This window comes from Antechinus flavipes, chromosome 6 (assembly GCF_016432865.1).
Source record: "Antechinus flavipes isolate AdamAnt ecotype Samford, QLD, Australia chromosome 6, AdamAnt_v2, whole genome shotgun sequence".
Classification (NCBI taxonomy): Eukaryota; Metazoa; Chordata; class Mammalia; order Dasyuromorphia; family Dasyuridae; genus Antechinus; species Antechinus flavipes.
This window is the reverse complement of record NC_067403.1, coordinates 184097789-184113282: the sequence shown is the minus strand read 5'-3', so window position 1 is coordinate 184113282 and position 15494 is coordinate 184097789. Positions and strand designations below refer to the sequence as shown.

The window sequence follows — 15494 nt, the reverse complement described above, 5'->3', positions numbered from 1 at the left end:
CTTCATTTTGGGGTTTCTGAAGGTCTACAATCACAATCCAAGCATTGTGGATTATCTAGGTTTGTTGTTGTTACGGTTTTTAATAGTGGTGATTTAGAACAGAGACCAACTTCCTTGGATCGTTTTTTGGTTAAGGTAAAATTTGTTGGTAAGAACAGTAAACCTATGATTGATATTGATAATTAGAACTCATGGTTCAACTAGAATTTTTATAGAACTTTAATAACTAAGAAAAAAAATCACAAAAGAGGCTACTAACGGTTTTTGTCTCCCCTAAATGTCAATTTATAGCTTGTATCTTGTGATCAGTAGACATTGGGGTAAGTGAAATTTGAAATAACTAAGGCAACGAAGATCTGACTTCCAAGCATATTGATTATCAGGGTATACAGTTGAACCACAAATTGGGGCCAATATCCCCCATCAGGCATTGAACCCAGTAAAGATTTTGTATAATTTTTTTTTACATTATATGAATATAAGATATAATACATACAGATAAAGTACATAATAAATACAGGATATAAATCAGGATGTAACATTAAGTAATGTGATTTTTTATTGTAGGAAGGATTATAGACTTTCTAAGTTGGGAAGAGAGAGCAAGTTTTAGGACTTTTTATCAGATGTGAAACAGGATGTCACTCAGTTTCCATAGCTAGGAGTAAGGTTAGGGAGGGGAGGCTGTAAAAAGTGAAATCCAAGTCTCAAAATGGAATCGGTGTTATAAGATAGAATTTTGTTTCCGCAATTCCCACAGCATTCATTGTCATTTCCCATAAGCATATATTTACAATATAAGCTTGATGATTTGGTAAAGTCACATCACTGACACTGATCCATGCTAAAATCTGCAGACATTAAAGAAAGGCAAAATTAGTTTTGATAACCTACATTTTTACTAAGGCAAAAAAGTACATTCAGGTATTAAACGTTTTAAACAAGTAAATTTTTTAAAGTTTTCTATTGAAAGTCTAATAATGAATCCTGATTTGACCAAAATATACTATTCCCCATGCATATTGATTGATCATTCTCATTCTGCAATCCATGGATCTTCATGGATGTTGACTTGAATGACTAAATCAAACTAATGGTCTTTGAAACTATATTTCCTCTTCAATTTAACAAAGAAACCAAATGAAAAAGCTTGTATTTAAACATCTGGTTTTAATGATACTAAAACTGAAATTGAAAGTCCAAAATTATCATACGTGCCTGCTTTTGAAAAAAAAAATTTGATAGTTATGGGTGGTCTTAACTGTCCAGTGAAAAAAGTGAAGGTTCAGCCCTTAAAATCTGTGATGATCATCAAGATCACCTGGAGAACTTCTCCACAAAAGTAGCACTTCTACTGAAACAAACTGGTAAAGGAAAAGTCAGAAATAAAAAGAAAGAGAGGGGAGGCAAGTGGAACAGACTTGGGCAAGACTTGAGGAAAGAAAAAGAGGCTTCTGAAATCCTGGATGTCCTTTTTGTTGTAGGCTGATGATATCCGGGCTTTGCTGATTGATGCCATGCCTCCAGAGGCTTTGCCGACATGTTTCAAGCCTCAAGCTACTGTTGTGAGTGCCTCTCTCATCTCTCCAGCCTCCACCCCATCCTGTCTTTCTGCTGCAAGCAGCTTAGACAACCTTGCTGGCCCCTTGGCAGAATTAGCAGTAGGAGGGACTTCTAATGCTGGGGATGGAGCAGCAGGGGCGCAAAGGAAAGAAGGGGAAGGTAAGTTGTCATGGGGGGTGAGGGGGCTTGTGAAAATGGCAAGAATGATGTTATAAGGATAAAGAGCCCTGTTTTCCTGGTGAGAATTGTGGGAAGATCACTTGAAGGTGGCCTGTTTGTGAAGAATAGCTGCATATAATACATGCCTAATGAGATGATAATAAGCTGCTTCCTGAACATCTTCAGCTGCTAAGTCTCTTGGAAACTACTCTTCTTAATTATCGCTCTCTTCCAATAATTCAGAGACCAGTCCTGGTAGTTCACTGACCTGCTAAGCAATCTTTGCTGTTTAAAGTTAGCTTAGAGAGGATTGCAGTGATTTATTTGCTGGGTGAGGGGCGGGGGGGGAGGGAGGGGGGGAGGAGCAGAGATGAGAGGCAATTATGAAATTTGTATTTGCTTGCATGATGTAAAAACCAGTAGTTATAGATAAAAAAGTAAATGTACACACCCACCCACCACCCCACCACCACCATTTATAACTGAAGAATTTTCCATGGAATCTTTTATATGGGTTTAGTTCCATAGGACCTGTTAGAATCCACTGTGATTTCTTGACTGGGCAATGTGGATAAGGCAGCCCAAATGTCCAGATTACATACTTTGAATGAAATTACAACATTTACTTGAAATGGCCAAGAATCCTTGCTAAAAGACTTTCCCACATTTGTGTTGTTACAGTGACAGGTCTTGACATGAATATCAGCCAGTTCCTCAAAAGCCTAGGCCTTGAACACCTCCGAGATATATTTGAAACGGAACAGGTAAGAAGGGTCTTTTTAAAACAGTGCAATGTAGGGTTTGATAGAGAATTAGTTCTCCTGTGTGCTCATTCCAGAGATGGCCTCTTCTTTGATTTTGGATTTCCAATCATTCTCTACAAGCAAAATACTAAAGCAAGTAAATGGGCTTCAAGCAATTTTCGGTATATAAACTAATCTTCACAATTATCAGACAAGGAAATTCTATTTTGATTTAAAATGTTGGCAAATGTTTTTAGAAATCAGGATGGTGAGATGATCCCTTCTGAAGGCCTCTTTTTGTGACACCATCTCACCAACCTTCTCATTAGCTTCCTCCAAATGCATTCATTCAGCAGTACTCTATCTGAAAAGTGTGGTACCCAGAACTTGACCCATTAGCACAGACATGCCTCTGAGGAAGATGTCATAGAAGGAGTCCTTTGTAGCACCAGCAAGGAACTTTTTAAGATCAGTTGATAGATGTGAGAAAAGAACCATGATTTCATTATGTGTGCAGTCTTATTTCAACTAGTGTACTATTAACCCTCTTCAGCTTTTTAGTAGGCAATGGACATTGCTTGCTATGGCCAGAAAAGTTTATACTTCGAATCAGGTCTTCTGGTGATGAGAAGTCCTGAACTGAACCATGCATAGGCTGGGTATGATCAGCTTGTATGCCAGCTTGGTATTTACACACAGAATTTATGTGTCATCTCCCAACTATAATGGAGTGCAGTACTAGAGTAGAACTCTAATCTAGAATTGGAGTAGATCACTAATTAACCAATCATATGTCTCTCTAAATGAACCTTAGTTCTCCATCTTGTCTGCAAGAATGTCCTGAATAATTTTGCTGCCTCACATGAGAACTAGGCCAGAGTCACATCTTATCTTAAATTCCTGCTGATTTACACTTTCTTCATCCTATACTATTGATAGGATAATTAGATGTCAGTTCACCAACTCTTAGCTTTTCCTCCTTTTTTGGACATGTAGAGAGTTGCCTTTCTCTAGTCTTTGCATTTCTCCTCTTTTCCATTGTTTTATTAAAAGTGAATGAAAGGGATTGTATAGGGTAACTAAGACGGTGCAGTGGATAGAGCGCTGGCCCTAAAGTCAGAAGGACTTATAAATTCAAATCAGACTTCACTTAACACTTACTAACTATTCTAGCTATGGGTAATTCACTTACCCCAATTGTCTTAAGAAAAATAAGAGTAAGGGGAGTTCCATGATGACATCTGCAAGTATACTTCAGTATCTTAGGAAAGAGTAAGTTTGAACTCTTAACCACATGTTTAAAGGAGTCAGTATGCCATGAAATATTAAATTAACCTTTATGCTCTCCATCTGATTCTTTTGAATCCCTTTGAAATTCAGTCATTTTCATGTTCTTTGTTATGGTCTTCAAAGAGTAGAAAAACTTTAAAAAAAAATTTCTTAATAGCCCTGTCTTACCTTAGCAGTATGAAAGCATTGACTTAATTTTCACTGCTTAATCTTTTCTGCTGTATGCTTTTATCTTTATTGTTTCTTTTGTTTGATGTTTGTCTTACCTGGTTTCCTTTAGAGCAATGTCCCTAAGTTCTTATATCATCTTTTTTTCTTAGTAATCAGCTCAGTTTTGCATGATATATTAACAAATCTGTTTTTGAAGTGGCATATTCTAGTTCTCCTTTGCTTTCTTATTATGAATCAGTGGTCTTGAACAACCTTAGCTAATCACTTTAGCAGCTACATAAATTATGGCTTAAAGAAAGGGAAGGGAATAAGGAGTTCCTTGTGCTGTGCTTTCTACATGATAGCTAAAGGAACCCAGCTCTCATCACAGCAAGAAACCACCAAATGAAAGGAAGTAAGGGAAAAGGACATTTTTAAGGGGAAGGGTGGAAAGAGTGCAGAAATGCCAGTAGAGACAGTAAGTTGGTCAGTAAAAGAGAATCCCTAACATAATGAAGAGATAGGAGCCATCTGTATGCTGCCTCCATTGCCTTCTGAACCCCTCATACTATGGCTCCAGACATAGCCATTTCACTGACCCAGCTCCCTCTGAAACAACCAACTAGTAGTTCATGTTTTTTCCTGCAGACAACCTCCCCTTTACAAGGCAGTTCTTTCCAGTTTTAGAGAGTTCTGATTATCAGATAGCTCTTGAACAGAAGTAATTTCTCTAACTTGCATCCTTTCATCCTGATTCCACCACCTTTCAGGTAGTGAGTGTCAAAACACCTTTCTTTCACCACCTTCTCCTATTAGATCATAGTTTAAATCGTCCTTGCTGGTCATCTTCCTCTAGACCTGTATTGGCTTTGCTCGTGTCATTTCCTAGATGTGATCTGGTGAAAGAGTAACATGGGTACTCTTAGCCCACTTATTGGTGACACGCTTTCTGTGAAGGCACTCTAAAGTCTCCTTGATTGATTGGTCTGCCATGACATGTAGATCTGGACTGAGGTTTTGTGTGCTTTGAATCTTCCCCCACCACCCTTCTCCCAAAGTAAGCTTGGCTTTCTGGCTGGGGCTCCTCTGAATTCTAATTGGGCATTTCATTTTTTTGCTCAAGGACATTCAAAGAAAAAAATGATTGACTACATTTGATATATTTCAGTGCATTTTTTAAAAGGAGTGAATTCTTAATAATCAAAAAGCAAATAGAAGAAAATGGGAACATTCATGGGAACAATTATCAATCATAGACTCTAAAGTTCTGGTGTTTCCTAAATAACTGGTGAAGTCCTAACTACTAATTTTCATTTCAATTTTTCAGATAACCCTAGATGTATTGGCAGATATGGGTCATGAAGAGTTGAAAGAAATAGGCATCAATGCATATGGGCATCGTCACAAATTAATCAAGGGGGTGGAAAGACTTTTAGGAGGGCAGCAAGGTAAGATATTTATGATGTATGAATGCCAAGAACCTATGGCATATTTATTGTTTTTATTACTGAAGAATCAATGGAGAAATCATTCATTAAATAATTAATCTGTGCCCAGCCCTATGCTGCAGAAACCATGGAGGACACAGAACAGTGGGGACACAAAAACAGAAGCGAGACAACCCCTGCGCTTAAGGAGCTCACACTCTCATGGAGGTTGCTGGCCCTGAATTACTATTTTGTTCAGGGAAATCACAGAATCAGTTACTACCCCCTTTCCAGAAGTAGTGATTTGATTTGAATGATGGTTCCCAGAGGAAGAAGCAGAAAGGGGTGGAGGTAGGGGGAGCAAACTAGAAAATTATTTTTCTTGTTATTGATTAGTGTTGGAGTAAGGAAGACTGGAGTTAAGATTCAGCCTCAGATGCAGACTAGCTAGGTGACTCTGGGTGCATGGCTTCTCCCCTGCCAGGGCTCTTGTTAGGAGGATCTTGTGGTTTGGCACATGGACGATGCTTTTCCAGCCTTAGAGAACTTGGGGGAGAAGTGACATGCCAGGCTCACCCAGCTGAGTCAGGTTCTGAGGCTGCATTGAAATTCTGTCCAGCCTTTTTCCCTAACTCGAGGCTCAGGAGCCGCACCCCTGAGTTGCCAGTGGGAGTTAGTTCTCCCATCTAGGAAACGGTGTCAGGGCCCAGCGGAGCACCTGGGGTGGGCTGGCACAGCTCACCGGGGGATGGGGGGAAAGCTCACCGACTGGGGCTCAGGGGCGCTCTGGCCAGGGGCTCCAGTGCTTCTGACCTGTGTGACCTCTTCTAGAAATCGAGGCATGTGGCCCCCTCCTGGGACTCTGAAACCTCTTCTCCACCAGTTGTTGAGAAACCTTAGCTCTTTTCTGTTGCATAACTCATGTTAGCGTGGTGCACTGGAAAGACCCCTGGGTTTGGAGTCTGAGGACCAGGGTTCAAGTTCCGGCTCTGCCATCTACCCCTTGTATGACCTTGGGCAAATCCCTTCCCTGCTCCGGGCCTGAGTCCCCTCCTCTCTAAAGTGAAAAATGAGATGCGTGACCTCCGAGACGCCGCTCTCTAGTCCTAGCCCCTGTATCACAGACCCAGAGACACCGTACGAGGATGGGTCCACAGAATGACTTGGGGGATTTAGAGGGCCTCAGGTTAGATTGTCCTTGGGCTGTGGGTTCCTTGCGTCTCCCTGCAGCTTCTAGTTCGGGGACTCGACCCATGATGTCACTGCCCTGGATGAAGAAGGCGCAGGCCCCAGCTTCTCCTTAGTGCCAGCACATAGGGACCAATTACCTGGTCTGGGTCATTGTCAGAGAGTCTTGTTCAGCCTTTCTCTGGTGTCTCATTGTAATAGTAGGGTCATATCATCCATGTTCTAGAGCTAGAAGGGACCTCAGAGGCCTCTTCATTTTACAGATGAGGAAACTGAGGCCCAGAGGGTGAAAGTGACTTACCCAAGGTCTACCAAGAAGTGGCAGAGCTGGGATTCGCACCCAGGTCCTTTGACTTCAAATCTAGCCCTCTTCCCATTACCTCATCCCGATCAGAGGAGTGAGTGTACCAGCCAGCTAGCTAGCGAAGGAGGAAGCAGCACAGTTGGCAGCGTTTTCAGTGAGTACACACCAAATGGAGAGGAAATAAAGAAAATGATCAGATATCTGAGGAGTGATCAGTCAAGCTTGTTCCGGAGAGACGAGTGGTCAAAGGATATGAACAGATACAAAAAACAAATGCTACTCATATCTGCCTGAACAGTGGTTCAAAATTACTGATAAATCAGGAAAAAAATAACTTAAAACAGCCACATGATATCCTTTTGCAGCCACGAAATAAAGACAGATGGTAAAAGATAGGAAATGAGACATTCTCCTTCCCTACTGGTTCAGTGTTCTGGAGAACATGATGAGACTTTGTCTTTAGGAAAAGTTACATACCCTTTGACCAGAGACTCCATGAGTGGGATTATGGCCCAGAGAAGTAATTTATGATAACCAAAAGCTGGAAAGTGAGAGGATTGTGGACCCTTGTATGTATATTGTTAAACATTGAGAGTGACCAAGAGGCCAGGAGAGTATAGGCAGAGCCAAAGACATGCCCCCTGGGAGGCAGATATAGGGTACTTTCAGAAAGTATTACTTTGGGATACATGGGGGGAAGGGTGGGGAAGGACCACAGGGACTGACCTGTAGAATTTTAAAAAACACAGCCTTTTTCCCTGGGACTAGTGATTGATGGGGGGGATTAATTTTAAACTACATTGTCAGATAATTTCTCCTAACTTTATAAATCAAACAACATCAGTAATTGAACTCTATCCACACTTGCTCTGTCTTATCTTGTTGGAAGTTCACACATTAGGCTATTAATAGCCTGAGCTGCTTTTCTGGGTGTTTGGGGTATAGCTTTTGGTTTTGGGGATATTTTTACTTGACATGTTGGGTTTTGCCTAAAAAATGAGGTATAGTGGTATCAGAACAGTGACGGTCTCTGTTTCTTTTCCCTTTGTAGGCACCAATCCTTATTTGACTTTTCACTGTGTTAATCAGGGAACGATCCTGTTAGACCTTGCTCCGGACGACAAGGAATATCAGTCGGTAGAAGAAGAGGTGATGTATTTCCAAGAATGTGCTAATCAGTCAGTAAGCAAGCATTTCTGTGCCTTGCAAGGATAATGACAAGCTTATAGCAGGGAGCTTGAATTCTTGTGGATTAAGCCACTATGCATTGGGACTTTGTTTAGGTGTGTTCTGTAGGTGCTGCCGATGGGCCCAAGAGAGAACAGAAGGAAAGGTTGGACTACAGTGCTTGTGACTCTGGTTGTTGCAGTTTTTATGAGAAATTCACACTGTGGGTGACCCAGAGAAAAGTGAATTGAACACCTGTGGTGCCCTCAAATAGACTTTCCAGGAAATGGATTCACAAAAAGGGAGGCCATGAGGAAGCTAGAATGACCCAGCTGATGTCTAGGAACTTCACATGATACCCCTGTGGGAAGGGCAAGGTTCTAGAGGAACACCCACATTAGTGAAGGGATAGATCCCTGGAAAGATCTGTACTTTATTAGAATTAATTCTTCTTGTCCTGTGCACATAGGAGAACTTACAGGCTAGGTAATTACTCCTAGACCTCAGAACTCTTCCTCAAAAACGCCAAGAGATTTGAATGAAAATATAATCAAAACCTTGTAAGACCTGACAGGCATAGCTTGGCTTCATGTGGACCATGTGACTAGGGACCACAGAGGTCCTTGGTTTTACATTAAGAATCCTCTCAAATATCTTGAGACAGCCATCTTGGTCTCTAGAATACCTCCAATGACAAGGAAATCATTTTTTGAACCAGTAGAGTCCATTTTTGCACAATTCTCCCTTATAGTGAGCCAAAATCTGCTATCAGTTCTGCCCATTAGTTGCAGTCTCTAGGCCAAGCAATTGACCCTGATCCATATTCTTTGTGGCAGCCTTCTGAGATATATCATGTACCCTGTAAGATAGGTCTTTTACTTGGATTCCATGCATAGATTTCAGGGATCTTTGGATTTGGATAGGGGAAAAATGCCACTTTTTTATCTTCACTAATCTCTAATGGAAATGTTACCTTTCCTTCTATTATTTAAAAACATTCATAAATGGTTCACTGCCAGAAATAGATATCTCTAGCTGGTTGATCCAAGAACTGTGAAATCTTGAAAATCATATCCCCTCCAGACCAGTGAATAAATTGACATCTTTTATTTAAAAAATAAAAAATTCATAAAAGAGATGATCTCTAGGCTTTTCCAGACTACACAAGAATACAGGACAAAACAAAACAGTGTTAAAAGAAAAAACCCCACTTTGAGGCAAGCATCTCTTGTCCAAGCTAATGTCACTTGTCCTCACCTCTTCTAGGTACACTTTCTACAAAGTAATTCCCAGAGCTGACCCCAGCACTTGGGACTAGAACGGGGGACAGCGTGGACAATTTCTTGAATCAGTGAACTTGGACTTATATAAAACATGGGTCCTTTTAACACAAACTACTGTCTGTCCATATCTCTTTTGTCATTTCAGTTTGTCCAATATCAATGCAGCACCTCCTATGGGCAAGGCCCTTTAAGGCACTGGGCAGAAATAAAACCATCCCTGTCCTCAGTCTGTGTCCCGCTGGGGACAAGGGAGGGCACAACATAGAAACACACAGGTTTCTTTGGTAATTTGAGGATAGAGAGATAATGTGAATTCTGATGGGATCCAAACTGCAGAAATGGTAAGCTAGCTATGCCTAGAAGGGAGCCCTCAATATTCTGAAAGTGGGGTAAGAATGACAAGGGAATGGAGAAAAGCACAAAAATGAGGGATGTCATAGCAGATTTGGGGAGCCAGAGTAGTTAGGAAATAGAGCATAATAAAGGAACAAGACAAAATCAAGCTGGAACTGTGGGCAAGAGCCACCAACCAGGTTGTGAAGGACTTTAAATGCCAAGTTGAGTTAAACAGTGACATAATCAGACCTGTGGAATATGGTTTGGAGAGTGGAAAGACGAGTTGTATACTAGTGTGCAGGTCAGAGGACATCCCAGCCAGGGCAGTGTAGAGGGTTGGGGAGAAGAGACAGACAAACATGTGTGTATACATGTATATGTATGTAAATGACTTTATTCTTAAAGCAGCATTAGGATGAAGAGGAAGACTGGGATTAGGATAGATATAATAATATTTAGATTAGGAAAGGGATCTGCAAAGAAGAAGGAATGACTTGAGCTTTTAGATGCTAGAGATTTGGACTAGATGGTAGATAAATGGATGGAGTAAATCTCAGGATGGAACAGTTGCTGTGATTTCAAAGGAACTTTGTTGTAGTGGTGGTGAGGAGCAAAGGTATGTCTGCTCTTCTGTTTTGAGGGCATTAGGAGTAGCTAGATTGTTTTGGTACTGAGCAGTGATTCTTGGACATACCACTTTTCATCTGAAGAAAGAAGCTGAGAAAATGGAATGAAGAACAACTAGAAAGGATGTTAATAAAGAAATCTTACTTTCCTGCCCAAATAATGCCATGGACACATGAATCAGACCATCTTAGGTTCAACTACAAGAAGGGAAACTAGAAAAATACCAGCTATCCATAGCATTTTTTAAAAGAACATTACCTGCACTAGGGATGATGAGAAGAACACAGGTGAAAGTCACAAGAGAGATTGTATGATCCAGAATAAGAAGAATCTAGAGCATTTCACCTGAAAGAGGTCACTGATACAAACAGTCTTAAGGAGGAAGGCAGAGCAAGAAGATCCCGGGTAATGAGAGCTGGAAGGGACATGAGTGGCCATATAAAAGGGAACTGATGCCTACTGAAAGTAAGTGATTTGTTCAGGGTCACCCCAACTAGTATGGGACATAGCCAGGATTGAAACACAGGACTTGCCCCAAATGCAGCGTACTTTGCACTGCACTATGACTTCTGGCATCCATTTATGACACCAAGAATCAAAGATCACAAGAATATCTTCCACAGCCTCAGGAAACAATCACTGCATGTGGAAGAAGGGAGGTGGTAAGTGTTCTCAGGTTTCACCAGATAGAAACAGTCCTGCTTCTGCACAATCCTGATTCTTAAGGATGAATGTGTCCAGGACTTTTGGTTCCCTTGCTTTCCTCTTAAAAATCAGTATTGTGAGTGCTTCAGTTGAGCCATACTCTTTGTGCTTCTGAAAGAATTGTAAAAGTCCCAGCAGCCCGACAGCATTCTGTGCCAACTTTTCCATCATGTGTTCAATCTAGCAAGTTCATAGTGAATTGCAAAAGACCTTCCTATGAGTGACACATTTACAAACCCCAAAATAGCATCATGTGACTGGAAGGAAAGGGGAGAGAATAAGAGGGTGTGGTTTACACAATGAATAGTAGTGCAGCAATTCCACTGAGAGGAGGGACACCAGATGCAAACTCCGAATCAGACCATTTGTGGAAGCAGCATTCACAAAAAAGTCCAACAAGAGCATCATCTCCCCAAATTGCTTCCAGCTGTTTTCATCAGGCATCCACACAAGCTGAAAAGAGAGAATGATGATTGATGGTAAATACCTCTCCTACCCCACTGGCTCTTTTTTTGCACATTAACAGGTGTCCAATCTCACTGTGGGGCCAAGCCACAAAAAAAGAAATTCCACAGAGGGATGTGAGAAACAGGTGCCTCACAGGTGGTTTTTCACAGAGACCTTATACAAGTGATGTAGCAAAGAGTATGGCCATCTGACAGATGGGGTCATAAATTGTCCATCAGATGGTGAGCAGTAAACCTAGGGGATCTGGACAAAGATGGAAGCAGTGGCTGCATTTCTGGCATTGATTTGTGACAAATGACAGCAGACCAATAAAGAAGACATTTCCAGGGAATTGTTTTCTGAAATAAAAAAATGGAATGTGCCAACTATGACAAAATAGCCACATGGATGGAGAGTCTTTTGGTACAATGTGATTTTTATTCTTCTGTTTTTCTCCTTGGAGTCTTTATGACAGTGTCAGCAGAATGTTAGCAATGTTTAAAATTCAAGTATCTCTTCATGACTGCTTTACTCCCTCATTTCCTTACTGCTAGACACTTAGTAAAGTATTTGTAGATAAGTAATTAGTAGAAGAATCTAAATGCTTTTGTGATATTTATCATGTTTAACACCCAAGAAAAAATAGGGTAGAGGTGAAATGTTGAAAGGAACGAGAGGAGAGAGACCAAGTGGTCCAGGAATACATCTTCACACATGAAGCTTTGGCACATAAGACGTGACCAACTGGCTTGGTCTCCCATTTATCTGGCACAGCTCTATAATCCTATCAAGATGCCTCCTAGAATTACTGGTCCTTTTGGCGATGCTGTTACTTTGGCCATTTCATTCTTTTATACAGATGCAGAGTACAATCAGAGAACACAGGGATGGAGGTAATGCTGGAGGTATCTTCAACCGATACAACGTCATTAGGGTAAGTTTGGTAAAAGTCGCACTTGATGGTGCACTCCACATGGGCCGTAAACAGGTTTTCCTACTCTTGGGACTACCTAGAGCCAAGTGTCCCCATTTGGCAATAGACAGGGCCTCCCTTTCCCTCCTCCCGGGCCCTAGTGTGACTGGGAGGGACTTCACCAAGGGTTGGAAGGAGATGGAAGTGTTTTGGGAATATAAGTGCTTACCCACAGGGTGATACTGGCAGGGATGCATGGGTGTCACCCACTGGCACACACCCAGGTTTGTACCAACAATAATGACAAGTGATAGACTGAGGAGTTTAGGCAGGGAAGGCTCCCATGTGAATTCTGATTCTTGTTATGTGTCCTCTCTTGTGGTTTCCTCTCATCTATAGCACGAGTCCAAGTTTCCTACTTTGTTTATACAGGGATGAATAGATAGAGGGTGCATAAAAATTGTGCACCCATTGGGTGGAAAAACAGCTTCTGTAAAGCACATTCCCTTCTTCACTAAGATCCTTCTGCCCCTCCTCGGCTGCCTGGTCGGGGAGTGTCTGTGCTTCTAGCAGGTCCTTCCAAGCAGGAAGGTCTCCAGGGGCAAGCCTGGTAAGAAGCCTGAGGTGCCTACTGAATGTAGGCCAGCCTAGCACCATGGAGAGCGACCGTGACCAGCTTGGCTGCTGCTGGGGGAGGGTGCTGGGAGGACCTCTCTTGTCTGTCTGTCTGTCTGTGTCTGTCTGCTGCCGCTTACAGTAACAGTCTGAGCAGGTCCTTGAAGCAAGGAGGGTGTGCTGTCACCACGACCCAGCAGAGGCAGAGGGAGGAAAAGCTTCCTGGCCCAGCAGTACAAGAGGGCAAGGAACTGCCGACCACAGGGCGTTTGACAGGTTCCCCCCCCTCCTCCCTGGAGCTGTAGAAGCCCCATGGGAGAGCAACTTGTCAGAGGCATGGTGGGCCTCCAGAATGAGACCCTAAAAGCCAGAGGGCAGGACCTGGGGAGGGATCTGGGCATGCATTAGCTGCCATGAGCAGGACTAGGTGTGGGTATTCTCTCCACCAACTAACATAACAGGGGAGGACAAGGGATTTGCTTGAGATATATAGGGGAGTTATGGCTTGCCACTGGTCATACAGCTAATAAGTGTCAGTGGTAGGACTTAGTACCCAGGACTTAGTAGGTCATGCTACCTAACAAAAATCAGAGTGCCGTTACATTTTGACATAAAGATATCTTTTACTGGAACAAAAATGATTCCACTAAGTAGAAAAATGTTAGGTTAATCCTTTCACTTTCTCAGTCTCACAGTGTCAGTTTGAACACATACTTGACTGATGGTCCATGCCTGATATTGTCTCACTGCTGCAGATTCAGAAGGTCGTGAACAAGAAATTACGGGAACGATTCTGTCACAGACAGAAGGAGGTGTCAGAAGAGAACCACAACCATCACAATGAACGCATGCTTTTCCATGGTGAGGAACCTTTCCACCCTGTCTGTCGGACAGATCCCCAAGGTCAAGGGGTTTGCAGTGGGGAAGCTGAGTGGTTCCTGCCTGTTCAAAATCTGGGAGCCCACAGAGGGCAGTGAGAGGTCATGGGAAGTCTCTAGCAACGGCAATGTTTACTTCACTGGATCTCGTTGATCCATTTAAGACAACAGCACAGAAACCAGGAGTTCATCACCTTTGTGAGTCTCTGGTGAAACCTGTGGGTAGACCTTTCTTAAAACTGTAAATGCTTAAGAGAAAGGGTCACAAAGACACAATTCTGTCAAATGTAGTTAATTGTGAAAAGAGTTAAGAAACAAGCTCACAAACCCCAGGTTATGAATCCTGATCTAAATAAACAGTTCATTAAATATACAATATTTGTACATTGTAGTTCTATTCATTTTCTACACAGAAACTAATGATTTGTGGTTTGTTTCCATTTTCTGGGTTTTTTTGGGGTTTTTTTTGATTTTCATATTTTTTTTAAATCAGGGACTTCTAAGCCCCATAAATAGTATTCTAATTTCAGTGATAAAGGAAACCTTAGAGGCCATAGAAACTGCTCCCACTTTTTTGCTAAGTAGAAAAACTGAGGCCCAAAGACATTGTGATTTGCTAAGGTCCCTTAGCTAGTGTCTGAGCTGAGAATTCAGCCAAGCTTATCTTGACTTTAACCAGACCATTCACATCATGTCACATATGCTGATGGAGGCAGAAGCTTCTGGACCAAGCCCTCTTGCTACTGGTATAGTTAGCAACTCATTCATCATCTTCACTCGATAGCCCGATTCTTATCTAAAGAAAATAGTCATCATACTGCAGATCTTTCTTTAGGACCTGGTATCCCAAGCTAATACATGTACTGTCATTTCTTCATACCTCATTCTTTTTAGCACAATAGCAGCTGCCAACTTTTACAGTGTCTTGGTAAAATCTTCATGCCTCCACTTCATGCCACAGCCTTTGAATTACTTGCCTTGGTGTTTGCTTTCAGAATCTTCAGAGATATTATTAGCATTCCATGCAGTAGTGTAACTGGGAAAATATGGGTGTTCCAGAAAGCATCTTGGTTTATTTAAAGGTCTGGGCAGTTTTCCAAGTATAGTCCAACCAACTTTCTTCTTTATGAGCTCTTCTAGGCTCAGCCCATTGGCGTTCTGTAGTATATGCCCAAGAAAAGTACACTCACAGACTCATTCATCCTTAATAAGCCATACTCTTGATTTACTGATTGTAAACCGCTAGTCTTATAATGTTTGTTAGTCTGATCTGTTTTGAATAGCAATCAGTCTGGAGCTTGATATCCTCAGCACAAAGTTATTCACAAATAGAAGTGTCTGGAGTACTTTAGCTTTTCAACGAATCATTCTTCTCTCTTAAAACTTTTTCAATCAGCAAAAAACCAATTTCTTTCCCTCTCACCCAGTCCCCATTCCCCTCCTTTGAGAAAGAAAGATTTGCATCCATAAAATTCTTTTATAAATTTATATTGCCAAACAAAACAAATTTAATTTGTTCAATTATATATAGGCATGCATACATATATTAAATAAATGGATGAATGGATGCAACTCATGTTTCTTTATGAATCCTTTGGAATAATGCTTGGTCATTCCAAATTTTTTCCTCCTCCCTCCCTTACCTCCCCACTTTCCAAGACACCAAGCAATCTGATAGAGGTTATACTAAATGTGCGAT

General features: G+C 41.6%; 1 protein-coding gene across 2 annotated transcripts in view; it reads left to right on the top strand.

The window, feature by feature from the left end:
- The window catches only part of TNKS (tankyrase), a 236336-nt gene that overhangs the window by 208475 nt on the left and 12367 nt on the right, over nt 1-15494 (top strand). Inside the window, exons 19-25 of one of the 2 annotated variants that reach the window (XM_051963916.1) lie at nt 1485-1722; nt 2404-2486; nt 5233-5353; nt 6784-6978; nt 7876-7973; nt 12249-12323; nt 13673-13778. In XM_051963916.1, coding sequence (XP_051819876.1) covers nt 1485-1722; nt 2404-2486; nt 5233-5353; nt 6784-6978; nt 7876-7973; nt 12249-12323; nt 13673-13778 — 916 coding nt within the window. The remainder of the gene's footprint in view (nt 1-1484; nt 1723-2403; nt 2487-5232; nt 5354-6783; nt 6979-7875; nt 7974-12248; nt 12324-13672; nt 13779-15494) is intronic. The other variant, XM_051963917.1, reaches the window with a different exon arrangement.